The following is a 22,209-nucleotide window of genomic DNA, read 5'->3' on the forward strand; positions in this document are numbered from 1 at the left end:
AATATATTAAACATTTGGTCCAGCTGAAAATATCAGAGTTTAAATACGCCTTAGTAGCTCTTATCAAGCTCTCATATCCACCCCATCATCCTTAGAACAATCAATTTCCGTAACTCTATTCTGTACTGTCTTGTAAGTGTACCTTTTAGTTAAGAAGAGAAAGAAACACAAATTTGAAGCATTTATGGCTGCCAACATCCAATAAAATTTATCTAAACGACTTGAATTTATATCCTTCCCAATCCAACTTCTGCCATCCTTCTCAGTGACATGGTCTACAATGATGATTAGAAAGCTACTTATGAAGTTTCCTAATCCAAGCACACTAAGATATAAAGCCATTCCCAAGCTTCTCATTGAGTCAGGAACTTGATCATAGAAATACTCTTGCAAACCAACTAGAGAAAATGAGTCTCCAATGCCAAGGATCAAATACTGGGGTATCAACCAAAACACACTCATAGTCCTTTGTCTATTTTCCCCTCCTATCAGGACTCCATGTGTAGCCATTCTTAGTCTCTTTGCTTCTACTAAGGCAGCAACAACCATGACCATGACTGATAATGTGAAGCCAATGCCAATCCTCCTTAGGATGCTGATGCCTCTTTCATTGCCAGTGGCTTTCCTCAGAAATGGAACAATAATTTTGTCATATATAGGCAAAAATATTAAGGTACCAACAGCTGAAAAAGATGCCATGGAAGCTGGAGGAATTTTGAAATTATGGCTTATCTTTAAGTTCATAGCAGCTGCTTGTTTGACAAAGAGTGTGGTGCCTTGTGATAAATTTACTCCAATAATTAATGTAGCTAGCCATATGGGAACCACATTCAGAATAAGTTTTGTCTCTTCCACTCTTGTCACGGTTGCTAATCTCCATGGATTGTCTTTTTGCTCAATATATTTCTCTTCAACTATTGCAGCCTTGTCAAGAAACCTATTCATTGAGTTGATGTTGATTAAAATAATAAAAGTCTCACCTTGATGGATAAGCAACTAATAAAAATATATAAATAATATAAGTCTAAATTGTTAAAGATAAAGTAGTTATTCAAAACTTAAAAGTTCATTCGCTATCCACACACTCACATTAGGTCCATACTCAAATTCTAATTATGTTTAATAATTTCAATGAAAGCAATAGGTTAGTGTCGTGTTTATCTTTATTGGTAAATTAACACAAATTGAAAAAGTACTCACAATTCATTAAATTCTAACAATAAAAAATACTAGTCTCTATTTGACCAAGTGCATGTGTGATACCTGAGTCTGCTAGTATGGCTCAAAAGCCTTCCTCTAGAGTTCTCTGACTCTGGGACTTCATACAACAAAGCAGGATTTGAAGGACAAGTCTGATTCCTTTTCCTTATTGCTGCAATTATGACTTGTAAAATTGGTGTAAAAGGATTTCCTTCTGGCCTTCTGTACCTATAAAAAGCCTTTCCAAAATAGAAAGCTATAACAGTGAGAGCCATAAGAATAGTGAGGGCAAGACAAGCAACTCCCCAACCAACAAAGTCTTGAACATAAACAACCACTGTTGCACCAAGAAGTAATGCAATGCACAGTGCAAAGGTCCACCAGTTGAAGAAAGACATCTTCTTCTTCCTTTCTTTCAAGTGATCATCATCGAATTGATCAGCTCCAAAGCTTTCTAAGCATGGTTTGTATCCTCCAGTGCCCAAGGAGATACAATAAAGGGCAAGGAAGAAAACCACTGCATGAACCTTCCTAGGATGAAGGCATACCTTAGTGTTGCAAGGCTTTAAACTTGGGATGAATTGGGACATGGTCAATAGGCTTAATCCCTGGTTTGACAACTAGAAATGAGACTTACTTTCCATGACAACAGTGTATTAGTTCTTGTATTGATGTTTAAACAAACTAATTGAAAAAACAAAATAAAATTCAGCCCGAGGTATGTCAAGTTGTTCAAAGACAACATAAATGAGATGTAAAAGGATAATTTACAAAGTTATAAAAGATGGAGTTCAGTTAACCTCAATTCATGAGATTGATCCAAAAGTAATGAACTTTTTGTTAAAAAAATATATTTGTTACATTAAAGTTATACTAAAAATTTACTTTTTTGAGTACTTAAATTCAGTTAAAAAGCTGAGATTAACATTTTTCTGAATGATGTTATCAATACACTTTTTTAAGTACTCTTCATGTAATTTGGTCAATTTTTCAAAAAGTTAAACAATAAAAATATTTAATTTACTTAGTAAAAGTTTTCACTTTTTTAAAAACCCGATCAACCACAATTGAAGACCATATTAAAAAAAAGTGTCTCACAGATATTTTTTATAATTAAAATATGATGTAGTGCATTGATTACTGATTAGGTAAAAGAAAAAATAGATTTACCATTAGATACACGAGGGAAGAAAACAGAATCATAAGAAACCGACCAGTGTAGGCATCAGCAAGAAATCCACCAATGAGAGGCATAAGGGTTGTCGTTCCTGTCCAGTAGTTTACATTCTTAGCCGCTGTATTGAGGTCCTCGTGTATCACTTTAGTCAGGTACGATATAAGATTAGAGGCTATGCCAAAGTAGATAATCCTTTCACTAAATTCAATTGCTGCTCCAAATTGAAACAGAATCACCAAGTTATGTGATGCTCGTATAAGTCTAACGACGTTTATTACACTGTTTTTATAAAGACAAAATATTAGACAGTATTTAATTCAAATTTAAGTTTTACCTTCGTAATACGTGAATTATTAAAGATAAAAAGTCTAATTTTAATCTAAGAGAATACTAAAAATACCTAAAGATGTGGATTTGATTTTTCTCTAGTTTTGGAATTCACTTTTTTTTTGAAGCTTTATTTGGCTGATTCTAATGCTTACTGTGACACTGCATGTTAACACCCTTTTGCTGAAATTTTGCCCCTTGAATTTTTCATGTAGGGGATGCCACTTTTTTTTTTCTTTGACATGCTAGATCACGTTTTATTAATTTGTGATGAAAAAGAAGCTAAAAAATGTACTACGAACCAGTGTTGAATTAAAACGAAAAACAAAAAAACCACAGTTGCAAATTAACATGAAATTTAATGCTGATACACAAAACTCATGTGAACAATTATCTTACTGAGGACAAAGAGGGAAGCTTTCCATACACCAGTGGAAGCACGGAGTGGAACCCTGCCTTTGTAATCAACAGATGCATCATGCACCCACTTTTCTTCTTCACCTTCTTCAATTCTACCACACTTATTGTTCTCCATTTCTTGATTTTTTTTTATTTTTCCTTGCAAATGGAAGACACAAGTTAAAAGGGTCCTCAGTCGGATGGAATGTTATATAGACAGAGGAAAAAAGTAATATCTATGGGTTGGTGGCCTCATTAGTAGGTTTAAATGTATGTAGGAAAGAGAATTGTTACTATGTAGGTTCTGCATTAATGATTGTGAGAAACCTATTCATGTACTTCTATATTAGATAATTAGAGCATCTATCTTTCTTTGAATAAAAAATAAATCTGTATATCAAATAAAGTGAAGAGATAAATGACTCTTGCTTAAAGAGATATTAAATATAAAAGCATATGCAAGATAAGGAGGTCAACTCTGTTAATCAAACTTATTTCTCTTTTATAATTTATAATAAATTTTAACTAAAAACAAGAAGTTTATTAATAAACGTTTGCTATCGTTCTTTTCTTAAATATACAGTGTGCCCACTGTTGATTATGCTGACTGCACAAACGTGGTTAATTTCTTATTTTGTGGTAAATTTCTGATCCATATTTTAGGAACATTTCATGCAAGTCACGCATTTTGCTTACATAGGTAAAAGCGTTAATTATAATACAATAATGAAGTAAAAAGCATGCACACCCACTTGGCAGGGAAAGCACTTTAAAAAGAAAAGCACTGCTTGAGAAGATTAACGTAGCAACAACTTCCAACATAGCGTAAGTGAAGCACGTTTTTGCAGGATTTTTAGTATTTAATATAGTTTCATTTACCAAAACTCAAATTCAAAATTATAAATTAAATTGAATCAGTCTTTTATAATAAATTTTATATTTTGAATTTGTGATGATATTTTTTTCAATTATTGTGTGCATTAAAAAATATATTAATTTTTAATAATTTAAAATATTTAATATTTTTAACCATCTATCGTCAGCAGTTCCTTTTAACATCAATATCAAATTTGGTGAAGATGTAAACTTAATTATAGTTTATAGAAGATCTCTCTCTCTCTCTCTCTCTCTCTCCCTCTCCATGAAAGTAAATGTTTTCCTCCAAATTGAATGAGATTCCTTTCTGTAAATTTAAAGCACATCGAGTCTCGTACCTAAATCATTTACGCATGGCACTCGAGTCAAAATTACATACTTCATATATATATCCACCAACAATTATTTTAAATCTTAATACAACATCCTCTTATAGATATTATTAAAAAAATGTTAATTTTAATTCGTAAGACTGAATTTAAATTACTACTAATAATAAGATTCTATTTGAAAAAAATATTATATTTTAATACCTTTAAGGTAATAAATATGTTATTTTTAATTAAAAAAATTACTACTTTTAAATATTTAAACTCAATTTTAAAAGTTAAAATTAATAAAATTCACATACCCAATTGTTCTATTTATAAGAAATAAATAATTAATTTATTGAGACAAATTTTTTTATATACTATAAATTTATATTGTATTATAAAAATATTCATAATATTAAATAATTAAATTAATGATTTATATATTAAAAATCACTTATATAAACAACATGTGAGTATCTTATTAAGACAAATCTTACAATAAATAATAATATAGTTTTTTAAGTAGTCAATACATTTAAAAATGAGTCTTTATTTTGTATAATTAGAAAAAATATTAACAATTATTTCTTAAAAAATATTTTTAAGACAATAAATACATGCACTTTTATGATTAATGCTTATTTTATAAAATAATTATTAGAAGATAAGTACCAGAAATAGAATTATTCAGCAAGAATAATTCTAAAACCCTTTACAACATCCTCCTACAAATCCTCTTACTTGTCAAATATAAAAGGAATTGAACGCATTTTTTTTAGGTGATTGAATGCATTTAAATATTCTCATTTAATATACTTATTTAAATAAATTAATAAAAATAATAATAGGAGTATATTGTTTGTTAATGAAGCACTTACTTTCATTAATTATGTAACATAAATTTCTCCAGTTGCAAGAAAAGAAAAAAAGTTTTCTGTTTGGTTCGAAGTCCAAACAAAACTTCTTCAAATTCGTATTCGCTCCCATGATGTTTAATGTAACCATATATCATATATGGACAAAGAAAGAGTTTAAATATATTAATTTTAATAATATCTAATTAATAAAACATTTAATTATATCAAATAATATAAATATAATTTATACAATAATTTTATTAAAAATCATATTTATGAAATATAATTTCAATTATTATACAAATAAATAATTGTTAAAATTAATTATATTTAATTATTACAATATAACTATATTTTTAATTACATATTTAAATTTTTTTATTAATTAGATAATGTTCAAATTGATGTATTAATTTATTATTTAGATAAAGGCATATATACATTTTCTTTTCTAACATAAAAATCTCTCATTAATTATTGATTTAATAAATTAATGTTTCGTTGTATTTAAACTTCGTAAGAAATATCAAAATATTCCCATAACAATATGACTCAAATAGATGATAGATAATAGAGATAACAACTTGAATAAAAAACTGAGCATGTAAATATATATTAGGAGAATGATTTAAATTACACTGCACTGAATTGTCAGATTGTTTACTAACCTTTTCTAGCCGAATCACATCTGTATTATTGAAACGTTAAAAAAATTAGTGAAAATTCGTCTTAAATTAATAACAAGAGTACGAAAGAAAGAGAGAAATATTTGATAAAAAGGAGAAATAGAAAAAACGTAAAGAGTTGGAAAATTTTTTTAAAAAAATCTATGAATATCATTACTATATTCATTCAAATTCCTAAAGTTAAAAAGTTACCAGTACAGATTTATAAATGGTGAAAAATTATTCATTCAAATAATTTATTATGGTGTAATAATAAAATATTCAAAGCTTTACCCAATTAAAACCGCATCTCTATAGAAGTGAATATGAAAATATTTAAACCTGGAAGATATATGCAATCTTTTTATTTTCCCAGTGAATGGTGGAAAGAAGTGAAGAATATGAAGGATGTATAAAATACACGTTCGCCTTTACGATAGTCAAGAACCTTTATTCTGCATGAAATGCATGGAAAGATCTCATAATGCATTAAGCAAAAACCACCTCGTGTTGATCCATTCCATTTTATGAAGTATCTTTACCTTATTATAAGCTGGGAAGCCACTTGTATTATCTAGAACAACAATGCAGTAGTGGAATTAAAATGAACCACTCTTTAGTCTAATGTTCTATTCTGTTTTGTTTTTCAAATACATAAAATATAAAATAGAAGACATACGTTACATAGTGATGACGGATTCTCTTACCATTTGTATATGCAGAGAGTTGCTGTCTTAGGGATTGATGAGAATCTCCTCCCTCGTCATTTCGTCTGCAGTAGATTATGATATCCATTTTCAATTAAAAAAAAAGGTTACTTGTACATTTGCTGCTAAATTATACTGCCCGTAAGATGCACTACTTAACATAAAATATGATTAGAATATAATAAATAATAAAAACTTGTAGCTTAATATAGTTATTTAATATAATAATTAACTATGATTGAACGTTTCATTCTTTTTAGTATGAAAAAATATAACAATCTTAAAAATTACATAAAAATTATGATTATTATTTATTTTATATTTATTTTCATGTTTTTCAAATTATTCAATCTTCAATTAAAATACAAAGTTTAATTTAAGGTTCAGTATAATCATCTAGCTTTTTAATTCACTTTGATTTTATAAGTTTTCTTCAATACTTTTTACATTTAAAATTCAATTAATTTAGCCTTCAAAATTAATTTTTTTAATGCTATATATATATATTAACTTTTATATTTTTTTTCTGTCAACTTAGTAGAAGTTTGATCTTAAATAAACACGTTGAACTAGTAATTTTACTTACTCCCCGCTCCTTGTCATTTCACTATTAGACTATTATTTAAAACTTTTAAATTGTCTTTGAAAATCTCCGTAATTGCTTGCAGTTAGTTGCCTTTGCCCAACCATCTCATGAAGACAAAAAATATAATTTAATGTAGAGTTTGATTTGGGGATAACGTGGATCGATTAGAAATTATCTTTAGTACGTATAACTTTGGAAATAATTATTATATAATACTTTATTATTAGATGATAATATAATTTTTTTATACTATCAATATATTATAATTAATTTTAATATGTGAGTCGATATTTTTCCAAATAAAGTGTATTCTTAGTCATGAAATTGGGATTATACGATAAAGTGAAAAAGCAATCACTATTGACTGTTTCGTACACATTATTATTTATTATTGTTACATGAAACGGATAAATACTAATTTCTTGTAGAGTAGCAAGCAAAGGTACTGTCCATGGATACCGATTACCAACATGGTTTAGAATGATTAATTAATTATACTCCTTCCATCCTTTTTATAAGAAATAAAAAAATTAAATTATTAAGGCTAAGAAAAATAATTAATTTTATTATATTTTTTATAAATATAAATTTTATTTTAAAAATACTCATAATATTAAATGATATAGTTAATAATTTATATATTTAATAATACTAATAAAAAAATTAACAATTAATACATCTTAAATTTATTATTTATTTCTTATAAAAAAAATCGAAAGTACTAATAACTTTGTAATCAGAATGTGGGCCAAGTTCAACGGTGCCTTCCTTAACATGATTAAAAATACTAACAAATGATTTCCTTAATTTTTCAAAGTAGCTTCATATTTACGTACTTTGAATATTTTGTAAAATATATATAATTTCGGTTGACATTTCATAGAGGCATATCTACCACAAATTATTGGATTCTTGAAAATTGCATGCCATTGAATTTTAATTTTTTTATCGTCCTACACAGAGGAAGCTCGTATCAATCTTGATAATTTATCATTAAAAAAAAAGGTACCATTTTACGAAAACACCTTAGCTACGGTGATTATTTATTTTAAGGTTCTATGGCATATATTCAAAGTGTTGAGAAAAGCACTGGTACCTGGACACTCACTTCAGTACGAGAAGAACATTTTTTACACTGGCTTCAATTTTTGTAAATTTTTATTTTTTGGAATATAATTTTTATTTTTTTCTTCTATATTTGATTTTTGATTTTTTAAGTAATATAGTTTAATTAAAAGTTAATATTTGACGATATTTCAATGAACGAGGTCATATGAAAAGGACCCAACCCTAAATTATTAAAGGTTAACTGGTTAAGTATGGTTGTTGCTGCACCACTACATTAGCCATTTTAGTGCCGTTTCCAAGGTCAAATGATCTTTCCATGCCATTGGATTACCTTCCACGATTGTGTGTTCTCATTGATCTTCTGCTTACTTAACCTCTTCCATTCAAGATTTGCTTCCTCAAAGGTGCTTCAATTTAAGAAATTGTATATAGACTTGTTCATAGATAAAATAGAGCCAAATATATTGTCACACTTGATCTAAGTTTAGTTCAATCTACATTACTATTAGGCTCATTGCATTTAAAGTATTAGTCGCTTTAACACTTGTTGATCTTACGATTTTGTCCTCAAAAGACGTTCTGATGAGTTTGAAGAAGTGTGTTTATAAATTACGTACTTTTAATTTGTAACTCTAAGAGATGGAAGAAAAACTAATTTCAAATTGTTATTTATTTCATCTTGATTAGAATGCGCTAAAAAATTGTTCTATACCGTACGTAATTCTTTTTAAGTGTAGCAATATCCTTATGATTTAAGAACTGTCAAACATTTATTTGGAATAGTCAAACAATTTTTATTTTTATTTATCGAGAATAAAAGAGAGGATTTATTTTTAAAAAAAGTAATATGATTAAAAAAGAGATAAAAGAGAAATGAAAAGTATGGAATAAGGTGATTGATATTATAGAAAGAGACAGAGAAAAAAATAATAGAAAGTATTTATGAATAGGTTGTATAAATAATAAAACTCATAATTAAAAGAATTTTTAACAACTAACTACGATATTAATAAAACATTTTTTAGTAAAATAAAAATTTCCAATTTTATGTACGGTTTTATTAATAAATATAATATATATATATATATATATATATATATATATATATATATACTCATAAAAGATTACATGTTTTTATGTTTTTTAAATATTTTATTTTTTTAACACTTTTTTTTTCAAAGTCTTGCTAATCAATGCCCCAAAATTATTAATTAAGGAATATTAAATACATTCCCTTAAATTTTTTAAATTACTTAAAAAAGACAAATTAAATGATTTTTTTGTCTTTTATACAAATATTATTATTTTATTAACGTTTTTTTTTTCTTAATTACTTCTTCTATTATTTGCTTTTTATTCTTAATTCAACAACCACTCTGGTAATCAAGTGCACAATCAATCAACCAGAATAAACGATTTTGTAGCATCTTTTGTCAATATTAGTAAAATCATACATAAGATAAACAGGTAGATACAAGAGCAAAATAAGGGACTGATGAGAAACAACACTTAAAAGTTCCTCAATTACTACCCCTAATCAAGGATGCACTAAGACGCAAACTCCAAAATCCGATTGCATGTATTTCAGAGTCAGTTACCAAAGCAAGGACTACAAATTGTTAACACTGTCATATATTCATCTTAAGTTGTGCTTGTCAAAGCCTTGAGACGTGCCTCTCCTGTCTTCCATAACAAAAACAAAAAAGAAAACCTTGTAGAAGGTAGCAACTGTTCCTCATGTCATTCGTGTATACAAATACTGAAAAACATTCCCTGAGAAAACCAGCTCCTCCTCATCTTTTCTACACAAATACCCTCTTAATTAGAGCAACAACTTCTCTTCTCCACACTACCTGACATATTTGAGACATTTATGGTTGTTCCTTGAGGAAGGGTAGTAGTGGAAGCTGCTTCCTGTGCTGCCAGTGCCTTTTTACTTATAATTTGGTATATATCAAACAAAATTGTTTGAAATGCCTTCTCAACATTAAAGGCTTCCAATGCTGAAGTCTCTAGGAATGAGAGACTCTCCTTCTCAGCCAAATTTTGAGCATCTTCAGTAGACACTGCTCTCAAGTGATTGAGGTCAGACTTATTTCCAGCCATCATAATAACAATGTTAGAGTCTGCATGGTCCCTCAGTTCACGAAGCCACCTTTGTACATTGTCAAATGTTTGCCTCTTGGTTATGTCATAGACCAACAAGGCACCAACGGCTCCTCTATAGTATGCACTAGTGATAGCTCTGTACCTCTCTTGACCAGCAGTATCCCATATTTGTGCCTTCACTGTCTTCCCCTCCACCTGTGTCAAACAAACATCATCACAAAAATGCATGTGTCCTCATAAATATTGTTTGATGTACCAAATATAGACAAAATTATAGATGAAGTGATACTATTAAGAATTTGGAGGTTAATAATGTTTTGTGAGACGTTGTTCACAATAGAATATCATCCCATAATTTGATTCATACAGCTGACTCCACATGATGGAAAAAGACTAATTATTGTAGGTGTTTTGCATCTATAAATTTCTGCTAAGCTTATTTGTATTAGGATATATAATACTGCTTAAATTCTACCTTACACACAGTAACATCTTTCCATAAACTTAATTAATCCATATAACACTCATCATCACCATCCATTTTTTTCTCTCTCTTCCTCTCGAACTAATTCATTAATTTCAATGGTGCACAACCTAAGTGAGATTATACATACAAAATTCATGTGCAACTAACATTTTCGTTTGTCCTATCGTGGCCATCAAGCTACATTTTTCGCGTTCTTATCACATTGTTTGCATGGTGATTACAAACTAATTACAGAGGTTACCATAAACAAAAATCCCAATGAAAAAATTACAAAAATTTAAAATTTTGAAGTACACCCACCATCTCTCAAATGGAGATTAACAGAAAAATAATTGATATTTCACGAAATTTCAGTTTTTAAAAAAGGAAAACAAAAAAAAAACCTGTAATGTTCTGGTTGCGAATTCAACCCCAATGGTGGACTTGGACTCCAAGCAGAACTCGTTTCGGGTAAACCTGGAGAGGATATTGGATTTTCCAACACCAGAGTCCCCAATGAGTACGATCTTGAAGAGATAATCGTATTCATGGTCCACTTTGTAAGCCATGCTTCCAACACCCGACACCACCCTAGACCTGAATCAATGATCTCATAATAAAAACATAAATATCAACAAAAGATAGCAGAGTGAAACTCCAAAAACAATATGTTTGAAGGTTACTTACTAACTAACCATAAAAAGACGGTTTTTGCAAAGTGGGGTGACGATGATGGATGAGTGCAGGGATTGAAAATTCAAAGTTGGGAGAGAAAGAGAAGGAGAGAGAAGAAAATGCATTTTGAAAGGCCAACAATGAGTGCGCACAAACAGAATAAACGGACGACAAGGCACTTTGAACGGCCATTCGTGTACGCGAACCTCGGCATTAGTGTGTGTTAATTTTCCAATTCCTTATTAAGTGCAAATAAAACTTGAGTTGCTTTATCTATTGTAAATTTGTAATGTTCTTAAAACACCTTCGCCATAGGAATAAATATTTGAACTTATTTACTGTAATTGAGCTATAGAATATAGGGGAAAAAATTAAAGTGTAGACTATAGGTCAAATGCAAATTGAAATTAACCTCAAATTAAAATGTCATTTCTCTGCATTTTTTTTTGTCTTTAAAAGAAGATTTCTTTTGTGTAAGAATTTTTTATCTTTTTAATAAATTTTGTCTTATTTATAAAAAAAATAAGTACCAATATTTTTTTATTTTAAATACAAAAAATAAAGATAATTTTTTAAATGCATTATTTATTAAGTTCTTTTTTCTAGTTTTATTACAAAAAATTTGTGTTATGAAAGTAGTCACATAGTATTCATAAAAGTAGATATATTTATTATTTAATATATAATACAATAATTTGACTATTATATAGTATAAATATTTTTAAAATGAAATATAAATTTATGACATATAATTATTTTTTATTTTGATGAATGTATTTATTTCTTATAAATACAATCAGTATTATCTTATACTTTTTTTCTTTTGACTAATATTATTGATAAAAAAAAGTTTAAAAAAAATCTTATTTATCACTTTGCAAGCTAGTCTTTTTCACTTTGCAATGTAATGATAAAAATAAAAATAAAAAATAAAATAGTAATCATATTTATCGTCCAAAACATCATTATTAATATTATCCAGCAAGGAATAGTGGGGACTCAAAAATTTTCAAATAACTAAGAACTTAAGTTGTGAGAATGGTTCCATCTTAAATTAGATAGTGTTTATAACTGCTCTAAAATCTTGCGCTATATAATGTATTAGATTGAAGAAAGCGGTTGTTTAAACTGTTCTCAGATGTTAAGATTAGAGAGCGGTTCCTCCATGCAGAACCGCTCTCCAAAATATGAATGTAAATAGTATATTCAAAATTTAAAATTTGTTTCTTTGTGAGTTTTTTTAAATCTGTTGCAAACTAAAATTAATTTATTATTATGCTTATATTTTAATTTATAGGTATGATATTCAAATTTTCTTCGTTTTATCACAAACTGAAATTGAATCTTGAATTTATACGGTTAACCAAATAGTCCACATCTGCATAAACTAAACACAAATAAGTAAAGAAAGAGAGAATAAATTAGTATGGTGATTCACTATTAATAAAAAGAAAAAAGAAAGAAAGAAATAATAGAGAGAACTGTGAAAAAATTGCATGTAAATGTAAAAAAAAGAACAATTTATTAATACAAAGAAGATAAAGAAAACATAGAAAATGAAGAGAACTTACATCGTATAAAAGACGAACATGTATATGTAAAACAAGAACAGTTTATTAACGCAGAGTAGATGATGAAGAGGGTATAGAAAATAAAAAACACCTACATACGTAAAAAAAAATGAACTTGTAGATGTGAAAAAAGAATAATTTATTAGTACAAAGGAGATGAAGAGAGTATAGAAGACGAAAATAACCTACATACATAAAAGAAACAAAAGGAACTTACAAAAATAAAAGAGACTAAATTGCAAGACGAAGAGCTAATAAAATCATGAGTTGACTTTAAAGAACAATTTTTTTTGTTAACCAGTCTTCAGAAGTGACTTTAGTCTCTAGAAGTGACTTTAGATAAAGTTAACCTTTAAAAAATGACTAACAGATAATTGCTTTCAAACATGCTTTTATTCATATCATCAAAGAAATCAAATATACATTAGAGTCATTATTATAGAAAATAAGTAAAAAAGCCCAAAAGCTGCTTGACAACTATTTACCATACCATAGTCACCTACTTCAAAATCACCCGTCATGCAGTACACATTAGTACGTAATAAGTTTATAATTATCAATACTTCGAATAAGGTCAAATCACGTGAATTAATATGTGCATGCTGAGGCTTATCATAATTTGAAGGTTTAAATAAGATTGACACCATGATAGAAAAAGAAATCAAGAAAAATCTCATGAGTCCCGTTGAACATCTTTAGAAATCTCATCCAATTATTGCCCTCCTTATATTCTTTATCAAGTTGGTGATCGTTAAAGAAAATAATTAATCTCCATCAATCTATTCAAATCATTTTTATATATATTGTCCTTTTCTACAATAAATCTTATTTAAATAATTTTATTTAACTTATATCTAATGAGTTATAATTTATTATTTTATTAGTTATTATATTTAAATTAAATAAAAAATTTAAATCAAATGTAAAATTTTTTAAATTTACATTAATATATATATATATATTCTTACAATTTTGTCCTCATGTCACCTTTGATAAAATGCTGACTAACCTAATCTACTAATGAATAGGAGGTGAAATAATTTTTTTGGCCTTAATGATAGAAGGAACAGGTATTCTCTTTGTCTTGATGAAGGGCATCATAATCATACAATAAACGGTGACCCAACAAAATATGACTAATATCCATGGCCAGCATACGTCACAATATCTCTATTGTAAACTATCCGGTATAAGGGGAACTCATCATATCATTTTGACATATATGTGAAGTTTTTGTCTATCTTAAGTATCATAAAAGGCTCAGGGTGGAGTTTGAGTATCAGGGTGCATTTGGGCAAGTAAAGTAATTTAATAAAATTTATTAAACTGAATTTAAAAATATTTAATTACGTACCTATATCAAGAAATTTAATAAAATAATATTTAAATTGCTACTTTAGCTAATTACTATAACTGCAAAGAATATCCCTAATGCAAACACATGAGCAAAAATTGCTAATTAGGATCTAAGTGAAAATCAACCTTCAAGTTTTATATTTTGACCTTGTTAAAAGATTTTAAATCGCGTATTTAGGCTCTTTTAAAGTGATTTTGAATACTACTAACCCCTTCACGATTATGTCCCACAGAACTTTCCATTCTTAAGCCAGAGGCTTTTTTAATATAAACAACCCATAAGTCCTTGCTAGAGTCTCTAAATTGCAAAACGATACTCAAAATCATGCTTAAGAGGCCAAAAATCTTACAGACGAGATTTTGGTCAAGGCTAATTCTAATCAAATTCAATGGCCAAAAGTTAAAATCAACCAAAGTCGATATTTTAAGTGGCAAATCCTGATGAATGTTAATGTTAACGTGGTGATGATGTGGCAAAATATGATTGGATTGTATAATGCAGAATATGTGTTTTGATTAACAGCACCAAACTACTTTCCAAAATGAAGGTCCTTTTGTTCCATCATTCTCAATACAGCACAATTCAATGTACGTAGAATATTTGTTTTGATCATAATTAACCAAAAACCAGCACGGGGTTGACGGGAAAAAATTAAGCTTTAAATTTAACAATTATAAAGTATTTTTAATTTTTATAAATAAATATTATATGACTTTAACTAAATATATCTTCTAAAAAATAAATTATCATACAATTAATTAATGTTATTTGTTTCTTTTAAAATCAAAATATTTGCCTCGTTCTAATTTTCAATTTTTTATATAAATTAATTATTTTTCATGCAATTCTTGTTACCAAGTATTTTCCTTATCTAAGAAAAACAGAGAAGCTTCATGAAGAATAATTAAGATATTGTAAAGAAAAATTGTACAAGAAAATAAATTGATGCTTATTACAAAGTATTTTTCTCGTTACTCTTTCATCATTTTAGTATTAGACTTATGTCTATTAATAAAGATTTATAAAAAACAGAGATAAAATAAAATAATTTATAATAAATTAAAATTAATTTATATACATCAACTTTTTAAAATGTTAAATAAAAGTATTATAAAAGTAACAATGTCAATTTTAATTTATGAAATATGTTTAATTTATTCTATGTTTTATAAATACTTATTTATAAAATTATCTAAATTAAGACTCACTGCTATAAACACTGTTTTGAGTCAATTGTCAAAACGCGAGGAACAATCAATCATATAAAGTGAAACATATGTGCGAAGGAAAGGTGCCAACAACTAATTAATTGCTAACTTGCTTGGAAATTGGCAGTAGGACCCGTGCTAAAATCAAATTCCAGACATTTAAAGCCACGAAGAGATTGTTTAACCCTCTCTTTTAATATATTCTTAGTTATTAATTAGAATTTATTAAAAATTATAAAATATACGTTGATCTTTAAATTTTTTCATTTCTAATCAAATATTTTTCTCATATTTTATAATTTTTAATGTTTAATTTAATATTTAAAATATATTTAAAAAAAAAAACGTTCTTAACGCTCCTTTCTTGGGTCAATATTCTTAGCACTCTTTTAATCAAATACACAATGACTTACCTAAACATGGACCCAACCCAACACTCGTTGTTGACCCAAAAAGAAAGGTCTATAAGAAAATTTCCCGTAGCAAAGAAACATTTTAACAACCTTATCTTAAATCTTGAACCGAAAAAAAAAACATCTCAATGCTTTTGATATTATTATATGATTAAAATTGAAATTTTATTTCAGTTAACCGTGCAATATAAATCAATTTTAAAGAATAATTCTAGCTATTTAGTAAAATTTTAATTTTAATCCAAAAATAATATTAAAAGCAGGTAAGATTAGACGAAGTTTCATGTTATGTACTACACACAAGCATGTTCCAAATTAACAGTTATGGAAGATTCGAATTGAGTGAAAAGAATTTATTTTATGTTGATATAGTAAATATAAATGAAAAAATTATTCGAATGAAGAAATTAAATAATATATAAAGTGACAAGAAATCATAGTTTAATACTTTTAAGTTATGAGTTGGCTGTGAGTTCATTTGTCTTTTTATATGATTTATTCGTGGTACATTGAGAGAGATTCCTCACTTGATTTTTGTGTATGATATTGATTTGAGACCCCACTTGGGTGGCAAGCTGAACATGCCATGTGCCTGAACAAAACAACATAGCATTGGTTTCACTCTCAGTGGTGAACTTGAGTGCTAGATTCTAAGAGCTAGTGCCCAGCGGCCAATGGTTCCTTTCTTTGGGTAGACTTTTCTGTTTTTTTCAAGTTTGAACCATTCAACAAACGTATAAACCTTTCAATTTTTATCTGTGAACACGTTTTGCTTGATTGGTGGAGGTTTCTTTAAGACCAATAACTCATGATACAAATGAGTCTAGCATGCATAGTACGTCTCGATTGATGAACATGTATATAAACAAACACCACCAATCACAAGGCTGCAATATCCTCAGTCCTTACTAACTTGACAATGGATGGTTATAGATTCTCCACCCTTTTGCTGCTCCTTCTTTGCTTTACTTCATTTCTTCATATATGTCACTCATCATCCCCAATGAAGGCAAATTTATCTCTCTTCATCTTTCTTTAGCTATCACACTGTTTAGTATACTATTAAGAGCCTTACCTACTACTATTTTTTTCTTCGTTTTTAAATTCTTATGGTTCATGTTATGCATGGCTTTAGCTAAGGAAAATAACATATTTCTTATTTTAACTATGTTTAAATGCAGAGTTACATTGTCTACACTGGCAACAGCATAAAGGATGCAGCTTCTGCGTTGACACTTTACACAAGCATGCTACAAGAAGTTGCTGACAGGTAATACTATTCCATAAAAAAAATTAGACTAATTTTTTGAATGGTCGGTTCCAAAAGGTAGCAATCAATAAATTAAGAAAATAGTTCCTTTAAAATTAGCCTTTTGATAGAACAAGATTGAATGTCGCAACAACACACTGGCCATGCATGTCACGACAAAAAATATCCTTGAGTTTATAAAGTTAAATATTAATTTATGTGCATACTGAAATTTAGAGATGAAAAGGAAAATGGAAACGAAAGTAATAAATATTGTTTATTTTGAAGAAAAAAACAAGGTCTGGACAAGCTTGTGAATAAATCTTTATAAGAAAAAAAATAATTTAAAAATAAATAAAACTTCTCTAATAGATTAAAAATAACTTATTTTTCAAGGTTTAGAAAAATTAATTGAAAGTAATTTTTAAAAAAAATAGAAAAATATAAGTTAATTTTAATTTATGAGAGAAATTTTTTATAAAATTATTTAATTTTATAATTTTATAAGAAAAAATGAGAAGTGTATCAAAGTAAATTTATTTATTCAGAGGTTTTATTTTACGTAAGCGAAAATTAATTTTTTTTATATATAATTTATTATATAATTTTCTCACACAAATTGGTGAGATTTGGGTGTGAGAAGGACGTATTAAAAATGTATGATATTAAAATTTTTATTTTTTGTTAAAATAATTTTTTTATAAAAATTTTACTTTTATATACACTACTTTTTTTTTTACTCTCTTTTTCGTTAATCCAAACAACTAAAAGACAATCTTCTCAATTCTTTCTCTTTTATTTGTATCCATTTAAATGATACATTTTTTCCATTTTATTTACCATTATTTCATTTTCACCATTTTCCTTTCAACTTATTATTTTCTTACTCATTTTCCATTTGATCCAAACATAGCACTACCTAAAATACTAGTAGGTCTATTTATTCAACAAGGTTCCAAGAACTGAAGGAAGCTATGTTGTTTTAGTCACCTAAGAAAATTGCTTCTTCTTTGGTCATCGATATTTGGCTATCGTATACTATCAGTGAAAGTGAAACAGAATCCTATATGTTCATTATATTACGAATCTATTGCCACATTTGTCTCAAAGACTGATAATATCTTAAATAAATACTAATGGAACTGATAGGCTACAATGTATGTGCATGACACCATCCACAGTTGCCAAGACTATTTTTTCCTTGTAAAGCTTTGTATTGGTAGGAAAAATCTTACAGAATATAAAGGAATGAGTACAAAGTAATTTCTTCCTTATTCATACATGAACGAAATTAAAAATGTAAAGTAGCCAAAGTATAGTGCCATTATTCGGACAAACTGAGAGGGTGCACTAAAATGCATCATCTCTGGCTTCGTTGTCTTGCATTCTTTCTTGATTTGTATTCTTAATTTCAGCAATGCTGAGCCCAAGTCGGTATTGCACTACTACAAACGTAGCTTTGGAGGCTTTGTTGCTAAGCTAACAGAGGAGGAAGCCAAAAGAATGGCTGGTTTGCACAAAAATTATTCTATTTTCCATCCTCTTCAAAAATCACTTACCTTTTACTCTTGGATTCACAAATTTGCCAACCAAGTGAACTCTCAATGCAGGAGTTGATGGAGTGGTGTCTGTTTTTCCAAATGGAAAGAAACATCCTCATACAACAAGGTCATGGAATTTTATTGGCTTTCCATTACAAACACAGAGAGCACCAGCTGAGAGTGATGTCATCATTGGAGTAATTGACACTGGAATTTGGCCAGAATCTGACAGCTTCAAAGACAAAGGATTTGGTCCACCACCAAGTAAATGGAAGGGCACATGCCAAACTTCAAATTTCACCTGCAATAAGTACGAAGTTGTAGTCTAGTACACATTGATAACATTCAAAATATTCAGAGGCATAAAAAAATGCACATACATTGTTATTAACAGATGTTACTTTAATCTTGTAGTAAAATCATTGGAGCTAAGTATTACAAACTTGATAAATCATTTTTTGATGAAGATCTAAAATCTCCAAGAGATTCAGAGGGTCATGGCACTCACACTGCATCAACAGCAGCTGGGAATTTGGTTAGCAATGCTAGCATGTTAGGCCTTGCAGAAGGAACAGCAAGAGGTGGCGCGCCATCGGCACGCATTGCCGTGTATAAAGTGTGTTGGTTTGATGGTTGTTCTGATGCAGACATACTTGCTGCATTTGATGATGCAATTGCGGATGGGGTTGACATAATATCACTTTCTATTGGAGGGTTCAGTGATGGAAACTACTTTACAGATGCATCATCCGTTGGAGCATTTCATGCTGTGAGAAATGGAATATTGACAGTAACTTCAGCAGGAAACAATGGGCCAAAACCTTCTTCCCTTTCAAATTATTCACCTTGGTTAATTGCTGTGGGTGCTACAACCATAGACAGAAAGTTTGTTACCAAGGTTGAATTAGGTAACAACATTACTTATGAGGTAAAGTACCTTCTCTTTCCTATGCTAGAAATGGGCTTGTAATTTGACGAACCATGTGAATATAGACTTAAAAATTTTCATCAAGTAGAATTATTACATAATTAATAATGTCAATTGTTCATTCCATGTTTAGGGTACATCAATAAATTCATTTGACCTCAAGGGAAAATTGTATCCCATAATTTATGGTGGAGATGCTCCAAGCAAAGGCTTAGATGGATCTTTATCTCGGTAACTACCCCTCCTTAAAGATGAATAACATCATGGCCAAACCAAATAAATAACGATATGAAACTACGTTCTTAATACTCTAATTTGTTAATGAAAATGTTTCCAAATTGCAGGTTTTGCTTCAGTAGTTCATTGGACAAAAAGTTAGTTCAGGGCAAAATTGTTCTTTGTGAGGGCAGAAGCAAGGCAACAGGGCCTCTCTATGCTGATGCTGTTGGGGCCTTGATACAGGGTCAAAGTTATAAAGATCTTGCTCCCTCTCTTCCATTGCCTGGATCATACCTTGACTTGAAGGATGGTATCGCTGTATATGACTACATAAACTCTACAGGGTATCAACTGAACATGCTAGTAACACTAAACAAGAGTCTAGAGAACCATACTTTTCTTATGTGGATTTTCTTGAAACAATTTGCAGGGCTCCAACTGCAACCATACTTAAGAGTGATGAGATAAAAGATACTTTAGCCCCTGCTGTGGCCTCTTTCTCTTCAAGGGGTCCAAGCCTTGTTACACCTGAAGTTCTCAAGGTACCTTAATTAGCTCTTCTTTGAATGACTTAAATTTATCTCTTTTTTTTTTTTTCCTCAATTCTTTTGTTCATGTTGTAGCCGGATTTAGTGGCTCCAGGAGTTGCCATTCTAGCTAGTTGGTCTCCACTTTCCTCCCCTTCTGAAATTGAAGGAGACAACAGAACATTACAGTTCAATATCATCACAGGAACTTCAATGGCTTGCCCACATGTTTCTGGTGCAGCAGCATATGTTAAATCTTTTCATCCAACATGGTCTCCTGCTGCTATTCGTTCAGCTCTAATGACCACAGGTAAATGAAATGCAACAAGTGATGAGAACGCATCAAAACTCATGAGAGAAGCCTGATTTATTTTACCTCTTTATTTATACTTGTAGAGAAGTTTATCCAAACTAGGTCTTAGAATCAAACTTTTAGCTAACTTTCTTCTTCGTGCACATTGCAGCTAAACCACTTAGTCCCAAGACTAATCATGATGCAGAATTTGCATATGGCGCGGGCCAAATTGATCCTTTAAAGGCTGCTGACCCTGGTTTAGTATATGATGCTGGTGAAATAGACTATGTAAGGTTTTTATGTGGACAAGGCTATAGTTCAAGGAGTCTACAACTCATCACAGGGGATAAAAGTAGCTGCTCTGAAGCAACATATGGTACAGCAAGGGATCTAAACTATGCATCATTTGCTCTTCAAGTCCCACCCTCCAACACCACTGTTAGTGGAAGTTTTAAGAGAACCGTTACAAATGTTGGGTCATCAACATCCTCATATAAAGCTATTGTGACGGCTCCTCAAGGACTAAAAGTTGAAGTGAACCCAAGTGTTCTATCTTTCACTTCTCTTGGCCAAAAGCAAACATTTGTGCTCACAATTGATGGAACAATGGAAGAATCCAAGGTATCAGCCTCTTTGGTGTGGGATGATGGTAAATTCAAAGTGAGGAGCCCCATCATTGTGTTTAATACAGCATAATGATTTAGGTTGATGCATTAAATAAGTTAGGCAAAAGCATGAAGCATTTGCAGGTCTTTTCTTTATAATATTTTTAGTATTAAACAACCAAAAATGGCTGCTCTCGATTACTTGGTAATAAAGAAATATCATTGTTCTGAGCTATTGTATTGAAGCTAAATGCTAAGAGCTGAGTGAGGCATATGATACAAAGTATCATAAGTGTCTATGAGTCGTAGATGCTATGTGGAGACATTACTAGAGCCGTCAATATAGCTCCAAGACCACAGCTCACCTCACATGACTCTACAGTTCTAATTTTTTCAAGCTCTTATTTTGATCCTAAGCGCTAATATATAATAAAAATACGGGTTAAGAGTAGGGTTAGAGGTAAGTTAGTCATTTTTTTTTAAGAGTAATTAATAAATATTATTCTATGTTTTTAATTAAAAAAAATACATGTATTAGTTTATTATTTTTATTGTTATTTTATTTAAAATTAATAAAAAATTATATTTTAAATATAAAAAGTGTATTTTAAAAAATAAAAAATTCTATCAATTCAAAATCAAATCAAGTCATTTCACTTTAAAAATATATTTTACCAAATTAAGATGAGTTAAAATATAAATTTATGAGTATTCATCAATATTTGCTAAGTTTTCAAATTATTTTTCTATATTCATGAATTTTGATTTTGCAATATTAAGTATCATGTCTCTATAATTTTCATAATTTGCTAAGGTGTTTTGCATCTATAAATTTCTGCTAAGCTTATTTGTATTAGGATATATAATACT

The 22,209-nt window shown here is 29.2% G+C and overlaps 3 protein-coding genes across 3 annotated transcripts; 1 reads left to right on the forward strand and 2 right to left on the reverse strand.

Moving 5' to 3' along the window:
* Nucleotides 1–63: 63 nt before the first annotated feature.
* LOC113849820 (protein NRT1/ PTR FAMILY 5.6-like) lies at nt 64–3,243 on the reverse strand. Its single transcript, XM_027480007.1, has 4 exons — nt 3,104–3,243; nt 2,371–2,588; nt 1,264–1,808; nt 64–937 (listed from the first exon to the last, which is right to left on the reverse strand). The coding sequence occupies exons 1-4, from the start codon at nt 3,237–3,239 to the stop codon at nt 64–66; spliced, it is 1,773 nt and encodes a 590-aa protein (XP_027335808.1). The 5' UTR covers nt 3,240–3,243.
* Nucleotides 3,244–9,994: 6,751 nt separating this feature from the next.
* Nucleotides 9,995–11,341, reverse strand: LOC113848892 (ras-related protein Rab2BV-like). The gene is made up of 2 exons (XM_027478290.1): nt 11,156–11,341; nt 9,995–10,480 (listed from the first exon to the last, which is right to left on the reverse strand). Exons 1-2 carry the CDS (start codon nt 11,318–11,320, stop codon nt 9,995–9,997), a joined length of 651 nt encoding a protein of 216 aa, XP_027334091.1. The 5' UTR covers nt 11,321–11,341.
* A 5,458-nt stretch (nt 11,342–16,799) lies between these two features.
* Nucleotides 16,800–21,571, forward strand: LOC113850211 (cucumisin-like). Its single transcript, XM_027480640.1, has 10 exons — nt 16,800–16,984; nt 17,157–17,245; nt 18,640–18,734; nt 18,835–19,075; nt 19,180–19,693; nt 19,827–19,924; nt 20,038–20,256; nt 20,343–20,454; nt 20,536–20,749; nt 20,904–21,571. The coding sequence occupies exons 1-10, from the start codon at nt 16,895–16,897 to the stop codon at nt 21,428–21,430; spliced, it is 2,199 nt and encodes a 732-aa protein (XP_027336441.1). The 5' UTR covers nt 16,800–16,894; the 3' UTR covers nt 21,431–21,571.
* Nucleotides 21,572–22,209: the final 638 nt, after the last annotated feature.

This window comes from Abrus precatorius, unplaced genomic scaffold (assembly GCF_003935025.1).
Source record: "Abrus precatorius isolate BTA unplaced genomic scaffold, Abrus_2018 Scaffold9, whole genome shotgun sequence".
Lineage (NCBI taxonomy): Eukaryota > Viridiplantae > Streptophyta > Magnoliopsida > Fabales > Fabaceae > Abrus > Abrus precatorius.